This window comes from Oryx dammah, unplaced genomic scaffold (assembly GCF_014754425.2).
Source record: "Oryx dammah isolate SB20612 unplaced genomic scaffold, SCBI_Odam_1.1 HiC_scaffold_29, whole genome shotgun sequence".
Taxonomy (NCBI): domain Eukaryota; kingdom Metazoa; phylum Chordata; class Mammalia; order Artiodactyla; family Bovidae; genus Oryx; species Oryx dammah.
This window is the reverse complement of record NW_024070213.1, coordinates 75,488,575-75,501,867: the sequence shown is the minus strand read 5'-3', so window position 1 is coordinate 75,501,867 and position 13,293 is coordinate 75,488,575. Positions and strand designations below refer to the sequence as shown.

The 13,293-nt window shown below is 34.2% G+C and overlaps 1 protein-coding gene across 18 annotated transcripts in view; it reads left to right on the top strand.

The window, feature by feature from the left end:
- KIF21A (kinesin family member 21A) overlaps positions 1 to 13,293 on the top strand; it is a 195,145-nt gene that overhangs the window by 144,549 nt on the left and 37,303 nt on the right. For all 18 annotated transcript variants that reach the window (XM_040233488.1, XM_040233486.1, XM_040233481.1 and 15 more), the window contains 8 exons: positions 3,372 to 3,462; positions 5,874 to 5,991; positions 6,335 to 6,523; positions 6,958 to 7,157; positions 8,505 to 8,612; positions 12,320 to 12,388; positions 12,482 to 12,696; positions 12,840 to 12,993. In XM_040233488.1, coding sequence (XP_040089422.1) covers positions 3,372 to 3,462; positions 5,874 to 5,991; positions 6,335 to 6,523; positions 6,958 to 7,157; positions 8,505 to 8,612; positions 12,320 to 12,388; positions 12,482 to 12,696; positions 12,840 to 12,993 — 1,144 coding nt within the window. The remainder of the gene's footprint in view (positions 1 to 3,371; positions 3,463 to 5,873; positions 5,992 to 6,334; positions 6,524 to 6,957; positions 7,158 to 8,504; positions 8,613 to 12,319; positions 12,389 to 12,481; positions 12,697 to 12,839; positions 12,994 to 13,293) is intronic.

The following is a 13,293-nucleotide window of genomic DNA, read 5'->3' as shown; positions in this document are numbered from 1 at the left end:
ACAGAGGAGCCTGGTGGGCTACAGACCATGGGGTGGCAAAGAGTCAGACACTACTGAGCGACTTCACTTTCACTTTCACATAGTTAGAATATAATTCTATCTGTAAGTTATCTTAGGACTCATCTAATTAGTTTATGTTTAGGATATTATGTTTATCATTGGGATTAAATTAGGGCAATAAAATGTGAAAAATTTTCTATTTTGAAAGGTCAAAATAAAATGTATATTTAAAGTAGTGTAATAGAAACATTTTCCCACCTTCAAGTAGTTAAGTGCTTTAAATGTACTTAATGAACATAGTTTGCTTCTAATATTTATATGATCCCTAATGGATAACAAAAGCAGAATTATTTGGTGTTTTAGGACAAGGCTTCTTAGACATGAATGTGCATGTAGATAACCTGGGGAGTTTGATAATATGAAGATTCTGACTCCATAAGACTGAAGTGGAGCCTGATATTCTACATATCATACAAGCTCCTGGATGATGCTGATGCTTCTCTCTCTGTGAACCAAACTTTGAGGCAATGTTCTAGAATACTGGCCTTGGAGTCATGACACCTGGTTTTAAGTCCCCTTGAGTTGATAAACTTCCCCATGGCAAAGTTTCTTTTTTTCATTGTCAACAGAGATGTTGACGTTGGTGGTCAAGATGTCAAAGGTTTTAAGTCATTTGATCACTAGTCTTCCAGATCAAAGATTCTGATTCTATGTCAAGTGCAAACTTACATATTTTTCATTGCTGCTTAGACAGTTATTTTAGATATAAAATTTTCCCAGTTTATTGAGGAAAGCATGAATATTTGCTGTATAATAACCATTAAATATCAAATTGTACTTTAATAGCTGAAGCTTTAAGTGATATAGGGTAAATTAATAATGTAAACTTACTGCTGATTTTTCTGCATCAGAATTGGTGCAAATAGCTTATAATGCATGAATTAATTTCATATGTAAGAGGAAGTAACATTTGTTGAGCTGGACTCTGGTGACTTGGAAGAAGTACGAAGGTGTGTTAGGTCAAGTATCTGGAACAAGGTGGTTGCACGGCTATAAACCTGAATAAAAGGAAATTTGTGTTGGAACCTGAAGTAACGAAGGAACTGATAATAACAAAAATTGTATGTTACAACAGTTGCAGGTGAAGAAGGGAAACTGCATAGAAGAGGGAGTAAGAAATATCTCCATGCACATGCTCTTTTCCTAGCTCTAAGCCTTAGGTCTATCTCAGGTATAGCACTGCTTGACTCAAAGGTGCTGGCCTTTGAGTCAGATGACTGGATGAGGGGGAATTTCTTTCTAAATTTCCATCTTGAAATGCATGATGATGAAAAATCAACATCCTAAGTGATGTATGATAAGCATTCAAGTATGTTCAGCATTTTTCTCTAACAAGTGATTTAACAAACTCATGGAACCTTGCTGCAGTTTACTTGGTTCCTCTCCAGTTAATTGATATTCTTGCTAGTAGTTTCTACTCACTCTAAATATGTGCTGTATTCCATGCATCTTTATGCATCTTTCAATTTATACAATTTTACTCCAACATAATTAGTAGGTGAGATTCAGGCAGAGGTGCCAAATAGAGGTGCTCCTGCACAGTCATAGGGATGAATATGTTTAATAAATCCTTCATGTGCATTTATTATGCACATACCATGGGTACTGGGCATGTAATACTAATCCAAACAGACATGATCCCTACCCTCATGAGACTTAAACAGTCTAGTGGGGAAGATAGAAATTAAAGAAATAACTACCTAAATAAACATAAATTAAGAATTATGAAAATTTTGAAAATTAAGAATTTTCAAAGGAAAAGTATTTATATTCATCTTGTTCTCAGTTCAGAAATGTCTCTGAGGATTGGGAGCTAGAGTTAAACATTACAGATTAATAATAATAGCAGGGCCTACATAAGATTAATTTTTTAGCCTAGAAGCTAAAAATAAGTCCATGTATTAAGGCAATTATTTAATGGAGCTGAATATCTGAAAGAAATGACAGCTGTTATAAAGATATTCTGATAAAATTTTAAAAGTATTTCTAAGGAAATTTTATTTCAAGAATATTGCTTTATTCAAGTATTCTTTTTATTCTTAATGATTTAAAAAAGTTTACTAAAGCACAAGAAGAAAATATTCACATGTAGATTCATTTGAAATTCATTTTCTTAATATTATCTAGCTTGATAAAAATATATGAGTCTGACGAACAGAAGTATAACTTCTGTGCATGATTAATCATGGTTGCTAAACCAAGAAGGGTCAGAGTGATTTTAACTATTTAAATTTTTTTCTTGTTGTGGACTCTTCTTTTTCTCATGGCCACTAGGGCTGAAGTAGTTTAGCTCTAACATTATTTGACATCAGTTTGGAGAAGGCAGTGGCAACCCACTCCAGTACTCTTGCCTGGAAAATCCCATGGAGAGAGGAGCCTGCTAGGCTGCAGTCCATGGGGTCGCTAAGAGTTGGACATGACTGAGCCACTTCACTTTCACTTTTCAGTTTCCTGCATTGGAGAAGGAAATGGCAACCCACTCCAGTGTTCTTGCCTGGAGAATCCCAGGGACGGGGGAGCCTGGTGAGCTGCCTGTCTATGGGGTCACAGAGAGTCGGACACAACTGAAGCGACTTAGCAGCAGTAGCAGCAGCAGCATGCAGTTAGAGCTGTTGTACTGATACCCGAAAATGAGACTTTTGTTCGGTTGGTGAATCTTGCGGCAGATCCTGGAATTTCCTATTAAATCAGTGGTCAGGCTGAACTTCAGACAGTTTTGATGTGTGGAAATCCATTTCTGTGAGAATATTATGAAAAATAGCCCTGTGCTACAGGGATGACTTAGGAGAAAAGAGCCAGTGCTATTACCAGGGGAAATCTGAACACGACAGATGCACCTAGTGGAGACAAACCTACCATGAGCAGATTTATCCTTAAATGTATTAGGACATCGATAAAAATGAAGTTTCTATATCTTTGTATTAAGATGAGAAAAAATTTATATATTTAGATGAGAAAACAAAACTATTTTTAATTTCCATTGAAATTAGTTTGCCTGCATTCTAGTTTATTGAATGTTACTGTGAGTAGTTCTTAGATATCTTATCAGGTGTCATGCTCCAGGGTATAATCTATTCCTCGGTGTTTCTAGAAAATAAGATTTTCTCCAATTATATAAATTCATTATACTATGAGTTGAATGGCAGTTTCTATTTTCCTCTGAAGCATCAGACATAACTTTGCTCTTTGTTAAATGATGAACTCTTCCCATTTGTTTTCAGAAATAATTGATGGTTTTTAAAAATCTGTAAGGAGAAAAGTGAACAGTTTTCCTCTTTAATACTATACACTTTTGTTTCTTTTTTTTGAAGTGTGGCTGGTAAAGAGGATAATACAGACACTGACCAAGAGAAGAAAGAAGGAAAGAATATTTCAGAAAGAGAAAACATTGAATTAGAAGTTGTAAGTACGAAGAATGAACCTGGAATTTTGAGTTCCTGGATTAGGTTATTCTTGGTTGCTTATAACTATGCTAACCTGTATGTAGAAAAGAGAATCAGTTATCATGCATCCATTTTAAACTGTTTTCTTGAGGAAATGTGAGCTATGAAATATTAGCAACTTATAGTCTTATGCATTATGAAAACATTTTCTGTGGGATGATAGAGTACTAAGAGATAAAGTACTCTTTGATTTAAGACAAAGTTATTATAAAATAACCTTAAAATTGTGTATTGATTTATTTTAACAAGAAGTGAAATTTTTATGCTCTTATATTTCATAATCACACAGTCTCCCTTTTTTGTATTTATTCAGTGAGACTTTATTGCAAATTTTAATATGTGAAGTATCATAATAGAGGCAGGGCAAAATTAAATCGTACTGCTAGGCACACTCCATAATATTGAGGGAAAAAAAATTCTAACTGATTTTTATTTTTTTGTATTTTCTTTATTTTATTTTTTTACTGAAATGTGGTTGCTTTACAATGTTGTTCATTTCTGCTGTACAGCAGAGTGAGTTAGTTATATGTATCCATATATCCACTGTTTTTTAGATATCTTTCCCCTGGTGGCTCAGACGGTAAAGCGTCTGTCTACAATGCAGGAGACCTGGGTTCAATCCCTGAGTCAGGAAGATCCGCTGGAGAAGGAAATGGCAATCCACTCCAGTGCTGTTGCCTGGAAAGCCCCATGGACAGAGGAGCTTGATAGGTTACAGTCCATGGGGTCGGGGTTGCAAAGAGTCGGACACGACTGAGCAACTTCACTTTCACTTTCCCATTTAGGTCACCATAGATCATTGAGTAGACTTCCATTTGGTATACAGTAGGACACGACTGAAGCAACTTAGCAGCAGCAGCAGCAGCAGCAGGTTCTCATTAGTTATCTGTAGTATATATATGTCTATCCCTATCTTCCAAATCATTCCACCTCTCCTCACCTCCTTGGTAACCATACATTTTTTTCTCTTCATCTGTGATTCTATTTCTGCTTTACAAATAAATTCATCTCTATCATTTTTCTAAATTCCATATACATGTATTAATATACTATATTTTTTCTTTCTAACTTATTTCACTCTATATGATAATCTCTAGACCACCCATATCTCTGCAAATTGTACTATTTTGTTCTTTTTCATGATTGAGCAATATTCCATTGTATATATGTACCACTTTTTTTATCCATTCCTCTGCCAATGAACATTTAGATTGTCTCCATGTCCTGGCTATTAGATATAGTGCTACAATGAACAGGGAGCATGAATCTTTTTGAATTATGGTTTTCTCCAGATATATGCTTAGGAGTGGGATTGGTGGGTCATATGATAGCTCTATTGTTAGTTTTTTAAGGAACCTCAATTCTGCTCTCTATAGTGCCTCTACCAATTTACATTCCCACCAATAGCGTAAGAGAGTTTCCTCTACACCTTCTCCAGCATTGTTCTTTGTAGATATTTTTTTCATGATAGCCACTCTGACCAGTGTGAGATTTTTCATTTCTCTGATAATTAGTGAAGTTGAGCATCTTTTCATGTGTTTGTTGACCTTCTGTATGTCTTCTTTGGTGAAATTTCTATTTAAGTCTTCCATCCATTTTTGATTGGATTTTTTTTTTTATATTAATATTTAGCTTCATGAGCTCTTTGTATATTTTGGAGATTAATCCTTTGTCAATTGCTTCATTTGCAAATATTTTCTCCCATTCTGAGGGCTGTCTTTTTGTTTATGGTTTCCTTTGCTGCGTAAAAGTTTTTAAGTTTAGTTAGGTTTCATTTGTTTATTTTTTTGTTTTTGTCTTCATTAGTCTAGACAGTTGATTGAAAAAGATCTTGCTGTGATTTATGTCAGAGTGTTTTGCCTATATTTTCCTCTAAGTGTTTTATAGTATCTGGCCTTGCATTTAGATTTTTAATCCATTTTGAATTTATATTTGCATATAGTGACAGAGAGTGTTCTAATTTCATTCTTTCACATGCAGCAGTCCAGTTTTCCCAGCACCATTTATTGAAGAAACTGTCTTTTCCCCACTGTATATTCTTGCCTCCTTTGTCATAGATTAAGTGGCTATAAGTGTGTGGGTTTATTTCTGAACTTCCTATCCTGTTCCATTGATCTATATGTCTGTTTCTATGCCGGTATCATACCGTTTTGATGACTGTAGCTGTGTAGTATAGCCTAAAGTCAGGAAGCCTGATTCTTCTAGCTCTGTTCTTTCTTAAGATTACTTTGGGTATTTGAGGTCTTGTGTTTCCATACAAATTGTAAATTTTTTTTTTCTCATTCTGTTGTGTAGTCTCTCTTAATGAGGTAATCAGTTTAGTTTGCCAATATTGTGCTATTAATGGACACTTTTCACATCACATTTTAGGAAGAAAGTCAAGAAGTGAGTGATCATGAAGATGAGGAAGAGGAAGAGGAGGAGGAAGAAGATGACATTGAAGGGGGTGAAAGCTCTGATGAATCAGATTCTGAATCAGATGAAAAAGGTATTTGTCCTTCGGTGCAAGGACAAAAATTTATTTTGGGAAATTTTTTAAAACATGACTGAAAAATTTAATCACTCTCCATCTCATCCTTGTATGCCCTCCAAGACTCATGTTCATCTTTTATTGTAGTTAGTCATTATGTGACTTCCATTTTTATTTGGAACCAGTGGTATTTCTTATCTTTGACCAATGTGAACACTGTTTATCTTGTTGCCACTTTTTTAGTTTTTGGTATATTCAGGATATTTTCCTTACAGCTTCCAGGTGAATACTTGAAGTAGTGATGATTTTCATGCTTTGATTATAGCCTATCCAGTATTTTTATTTTTTTATTTTATACTAGCCAATTATCAAGCAGACTTAGCAAACATTACTTGTGAAATTGCAATCAAGCAAAAACTGATTGATGAACTAGAAAATAGCCAGAAAAGACTGCAGACGCTGAAAAAACAGTATGAAGAGAAGCTAATGATGCTACAACATAAAATTCGGGACACACAGCTTGAAAGAGACCAAGTGCTTCAAAACTTAGGTAAGAATTATATTTAATTCAAATTAAAGTTCAGACTAAATTGTCACATTGGATTTTTATCTTCTCTTCCTTTACAGGAAAAAAATTATATTGGAAGTCACATTAAATGCTAATTTATGTGCTTATGTTCAATATTACAGTTCATTTTGTTTTTTCATGCTAGTATCTGTCTAGGCTATTTTTTTTTCCCCCAAAGTTGTGGCTAGTTGTTTTAATGCCTTGATTTATGCTGGGAATGTTTTTTAGATTAGAAAGATAAAAATTCAATGGCTATTAAGTAAGAATCAATATTAAAAGAGAGAGTAATTAAAAGACACCCTGGCCTCCTGAGGTTTGTATTTGGGAGGTAGTTCTCTAAGGTCATGAATTATAAATCTGTAAAATAAATATCTGTATCTCACAAAAACAAATACAAATATTGTTTGGTCATTTAGGCTCAGTGGAATCTTACTCAGAAGAAAAGGCAAAAAAAGTTAGGTCTGAATATGAAAAGAAACTACAAGCCATGAATAAAGAACTGCAGAGACTTCAGGCAGCTCAGAAAGAGCATGCAAGGTTACTTAAAAATCAGTCCCAATATGAAAAACAGTTGAAGAAATTACAACAGGATGTGATGGAAATGAAGAAAACTAAGGTATTGATTATATTTTCAATTAATGTTGATGGTAATATTTGTGTCATCTGGGACCAAAAAAAATTATTTTGGTTCTTTCTGTATTCCTTATTCTTTCTATAACCTAGAAATGATGTACTTCCTTTTGGCAGTTAGTAGTTGCTTCCTATAGTTATCCATTATCAGAGTCTTTCTTTGAAAGGGCTGAAAATCATGTGGTCAGTAGGACTTCTCTGACTTTAATGGATATTTATCTTTATTTTCTTAAAACTGTTACACAGATTAGCAAAAGTAAAAATATTTCAAACATGCAAAAAGTCAGAGATAATAACAATGAACAATATATTCAGTGTCTAGTTTAAGGTATTAAATATTACAGACGTGTACAAAACCTCCTATATATCCCTTCCTGATCATAGTCTCCTTTCCCTTAGAGGTAACAACTATCTTGAATTTGGTGGTTATTGTTCCCATAAAAAACTGCACTTTTTTTCCCTTGACCAAAGAGAGTATGTGAATTCTTATCTGTTATTGTTTTTGTTTTAGAATAGATTATTCCTAACATTTTGCCACGAAAATCAACATAGTTTCCTTAAAACAGGAAGTATGGAAATGATCAAAAAAGTAGTTAGGTTATTATGTTGTATAGTTGCCGATGACAGCAAAAATAGCTAAAATAACAAGTGCTTACTATGTGCCAGGCAGTGTTATAGGCACAGTGTGCATATAAATTCATTGAATTCTCAAAGGAATCCAATCCCATAGAAATATTACCTCCATTTTATACATTAGAAAACCAAAGCCTGGAATGGTTAAATAACTAGTTCAAGGTCACACAACTACTGATAATAAGTTAAATACCAAAAACTTATTCTAGGAATAAAACATCTGGACATTGAAAATAAAAAGCTTAGAACAGTAAGTAATTTGATAGGAGTATTAATATGTTAAAAAGGGCTTCCCTGGTAGCTCAGAGGGTAAAGTGTCTACCTACAATGTGGGAGACCTGGGTTCGATCCCTGGCTCAGGAAGATCCCCTGCAGAAGGAAATGGCAACCTACTCCAGTACTCTTGCCTGAAAAATTCCGTGGCTGAAGGAGCCTAGTAGGCTACAGTCCATGGGATTCCAAAGAGTCGGACTCGACTGAGCAACTTCACTGGTTCACTGGATTAATATGTTAGAAGTGTTTTCAAAATATAAATACATTAATCTTACAAAAATAAGAACTGACCATTTAACATGTTGCAAAACTTCACATTTTTTCTTGCTCAATATTCAGAATCCAGAGTATACTTCCATACATATGATTTATTTAATGAATATTATAAAAGGGTAATCACAGTAGATATATTTACCTAATGTTTTAGGTTCGCTTAATGAAACAAATGAAAGAAGAACAAGAAAAAGCCCGATTGACAGAATCTAGAAGAAATAGAGAGATTGCTCAACTGAAAAAGGATCAACGTAAAAGAGATGTGAGTGGACTCAGTTATGTAAAAATACTGTATGTCAATAATATCGTTCAATAAATGGAAGAGTTTTTTGATAACTTTATGAAAAAGAGGAACAATAAAGCATTTTTATATGTGGCATTTATTATCATATGTAGATTATCAGAGAAGGCAATGGTACCCCACTCCAGTACTCTTGCCTGGCAAATCCCATGGATGGAGGAGCCTGGTAGGATGCAGTCCATGGGGTCGCTAAGGGTCGGACACGACTGAGCGACTTCACTTTCACTTTTCACTTTCCACTTTCATGCATTGGAGAAGGAAATGGCAATCCATTCCAGTGTTCTTGCCTGGAGAATCCCAAGGACAGGGGAGCCTGGTGGGCTGCCATCTATGGGGTCACACAGAGTCAGACACTACTGAAGCAACTTAGCAGCATAGTATGTAGATTATAGTAATTTGATATAAAAGCTTATGAAAAACAGTATAATATTACTAAAAGTTTTATTGGAGGCTTATTTCCTAGATGATCAGATGGAAGAAAGTGGCAAATAATAACCGATTATTTCTAGGGAGACCAAGGAAGTAGTTGCAGTAAAATAGTGATTTTTAAGATGGTTCCAAAGACAGAGATTCTTAGGAATGTTCCTTAACTAATAACCAGACTTCACTAGAAGAGACTTTACAAAGGGCTATACAAATTTTTGTATTCTTTGACACAAGAATTATGTTTCCATGAACTCAGACTAAGCAAATAATTTAAACTAAGAAAAATTACATTACAGTATGTTAAAATCTTTACTTGAGGTTATTTGTAGTAATGAAAAATGTAAAACCAACTAAGATACGTGACAGTAGGGATAACAGTTAAATAAATTATAATTCATTCATTTAATGAGTATTTATTCATCTGTTAACAATTAGGATTTGGAAACTGCATAGTAAAATGAAAAATGACTATGATTTAACATTAAGTATAGAGTAACATTTTATATATGAATGCTTATTTACAATGACAGAAAAATTTAAAAGATGCATATCAATATGCTAAATTCTGTTGTATTAATATTATAGGTTCTAGTTGATTGGATTTTTTCTTTCCAGATTTTTGACAATATAGTTATTTATGACTTTTCTTTTTTCTTTAAAAAAGGAGCCATCACCTTCTTTACCACAATATCAATTAGGTTCCATTTTTCTCACCCAACTTTTTCTAAATTCTCCCTAAATAAAACATGAATATATAAGATATTTTAGAAAATAGAAATCTGTTTTTTGAGCTAAAGATGAAATCAGGGAGCTAGAGAATGACTAATGAGATAGAAAAATAAATGTTAGTCAGATGACTCCCATATTTATAACTATATGTATTTATTAATTTTCCCAAGATATTAATGTATTTTAATAATCAGCCTATTTTATCATTTTTAATACCTGGTGATTTTAGATCTGGTTTATGTCAGTACATTGTTACTGAAATCAGGTAGAAGCACACTCTAGCATATGGTCTGTTTTTTTTTTCCTGCTTTTTAAAAAATTGATAAAACTCGTATACCATGAAATTAAGTTTTAAACTATAAAATTCAAGTATTTAGTGTGTTCACAAATTTGTACAACAATCACCATTCCATAACATGTTCATCACTCTAAAAAGAAACCCCAGACCAATTAGCAATTACTCCCATTCCTCTCTTTCCCTGGCTCCTGACAGCAACTAATCTACTTCATGCCTATGTATTTGCCTATTCTAGACATTTTATATATGTGGAATCATACAATATGTAGCCTTTTTTTTTTTTTTTATTTTACTTTACACTTCTGTATTGGTTTTGCCATACATTGACATGAATCCACCACGGGTGTACATGCGTTCCCAAACATGAACCCCCCTCCCACCCCCCTCCCCACAACATCTCTCTGGGTCATCCCCGTGTACCAGCCCCAAGCATGCCGTATCCTGCATCAGACATAGACTGGCAATTCGATTCTTACATGATATTATACATGTTTCAATGCCATTCTCCCAAATCATCTCACCCTCTCCCTCTCCCTCTGAGTCCAAAAGTCCGCTATACACATCTTTGTCTTTTTTGCTGTCCTGCATACAGGGTCATCATTGCCATCTGTCCGGCTTCTTTCGTTTAGTATATTTTTAAGGTTTATCCATATTATAGCATATATCAGTAGTACTTTTTTTTTAATGACTATATGTACAGAGCACATTTTGCTAATCCATTCTTCAATTGTTGGGCATTTTGGTTGTTTTGACTTTTAGGCCATTTATCTCATTTTTAATGAAATTTTTGGATGACAGGCATGATTTCCTTACAGTGTATGCTACCTACTTTTTTATTACTAAGTTGGATACAACGATTAAACAACAGCATATGGTGTATAGAGAGATCAATGTTGAACAATTAATTCCCAGGACTGGACTTTTGAATTTTATCCACACATATGATGTCTCTTTTCTGGCTAATCATATAAAAAGCTACCGTTTCAGACTTTTTCCTCTCTTCAATTTGTTCCTTTTGTGCATATTCTACTCCTGTCTAAAGTGTTTCTTGTAATATTCAATTTGAACCCTTAGAGAACCAAATATGTTGTGTATGTCATACAAAAATTATGAATGAGCTTGAGATTTGATTTTTAATATGAAGAAATTAAATTTAGTAACAAGCTTGAAACTATAGGTTAATTTTAGTTTTGAATAGTTCATTAATTTAAAAAGATTTATTAGCTTTTCTTCCATGTCTGTTATTGTATAGGCAAGATGTCACAGTGATAAGACAGAGTCCTTTTCTCAATGAATTCCTATCTGATAAGATAAGAATATATATAAACTTGAGATGAATCATCTGTTTGAATTTGGGATATACAACATAGAGAGCTATTTGTTACATCACAGAGTTAAAGTCCTAGAAGAGATGTTTGTGATCAAATCCAACTCCAAACTTTGCCCATGATCACAGAGTTAAATAAATGACAGAACCAGAACATGTTTTATTTTTAGTCCAAAATTATTTCGTAAATTATATCCCTATAAAATGGCTTATAGTAATTAAAGTAATTAATAATCTTCTTTATTATATAGACTATCTAGAAACAAATTGGTAGCCAGTTAATTTTATTGACCAACATAGTATTTCCAAAGTTATTATAAAGTGCTAATACAATTAATATATATTCTCTCTATATTTAAACCAGAGTTTATAATTATTGTATACCTTGTAAGGTACCTCTATTGAAAATATTCTAAACTTTGTTTCTTCCTGTTCATGCCTCAGCCAGCAACCAAAACAAAAATGAGATATTTGTGAAGTGTTTAGGAAGATACTTGCATATAGTAAGCCCTTTATTACTGCTGTGTTGTGTTTAGTCACTCAGTTGTGTCTGACTCTGTGACCCCATGGACTGTAGCCAACCAGGCTCTTCTGTCCATGGGATTCTCCAGGCAAGAATAGTAGAGTGTGTTGCCATGCCCTCTTCCAGAGGATCTTCCTGACCCAAGGATAGAACTTGTGTCTCTTTATGTCTCCTGCAGTGGGAGGGGGGTTCTTTAACTTAGTGCCACCTGCGAAGTCCATAGTAATGGATGCAAGGTGATTATTAGCTCAGATGCTGCTGAGAATTCTTAGAGTTCCCAGTGAAATGAGACAGTAAAAATGAAGAGGTAAAAAGTATTTTATTTTTCAGTTTACTATTTTAACTTATTCAATATTATTTTATAGCATCAACTTAGACTTCTAGAAGCCCAAAAAAGAAACCAAGAAGTGGTTCTTCGTCGCAAAACAGAAGAGGCAAGTTGACCATTTGGAAGAAACATTCTGGCTTTGAAATAATTGATGTGTTTCTGTAGACTGAGAATGAGTCAGTCTCCATTGCTATTTCAGGTTACAGCTCTTCGTCGGCAAGTAAGGCCCATGTCAGATAAAGTGGCTGGGAAAGTCACTCGGAAGTTGAGCTCATCTGATACTCCTGTTCAGGACACAGGTTCCAGTGCATCTGCTGTAGAAACAGATGCATTAAGGGCTGGAGCCCAGCAAAAAGTGAGAATTCCTGTGGCAAGAGTCCAGGCCTTACCTACACCCACAGCAAATGGAACCAGGTAAGCATGTTCTTCTGTTCCTACTGATGTAATCTTTCCATCACTGGATGTTGGACTTAAATGAAAAACAGCTCATCATTTGGCATCACATAATCAAACAAGCACATAAGTAACTATGTTTGTATGTTTTTATATGATTGTAGAAAAACATATCAAAGGAAAGGATTGACTGGCCGAGTGTTTACTTCTAAAACAGCTCGCATGAAGTGGCAGCTTCTTGAACGCAGGATCACAGACATCATCATGCAGAAAATGACTATTTCCAATATGGAGGCTGATATGAATAGGCTGCTGAAGGTGTGAAAAGTAGAAAGTAGATTTACTCTCTCTTAGCTGTTTATTTTTGTTTTCTACATTTGTTTGCTGGGTAAATTGAATATTTGCCAAGCTGTGTTTTTTTGGGCAGTGGTGATTGCATTGTGTATGAATAGTGAACATCATTTTTTTTTTAAATTGTAGTAAGAACAGATGCCATGAGCTCTGCCCTCTTAATATACATTTTAAAATGTATAGCACAGTGTTGTCAACTATAAGCACAGTGTTGTAAAGAATTCTATAACTTACTCATCTTATATAACTGAAACTTTATATCCGCTG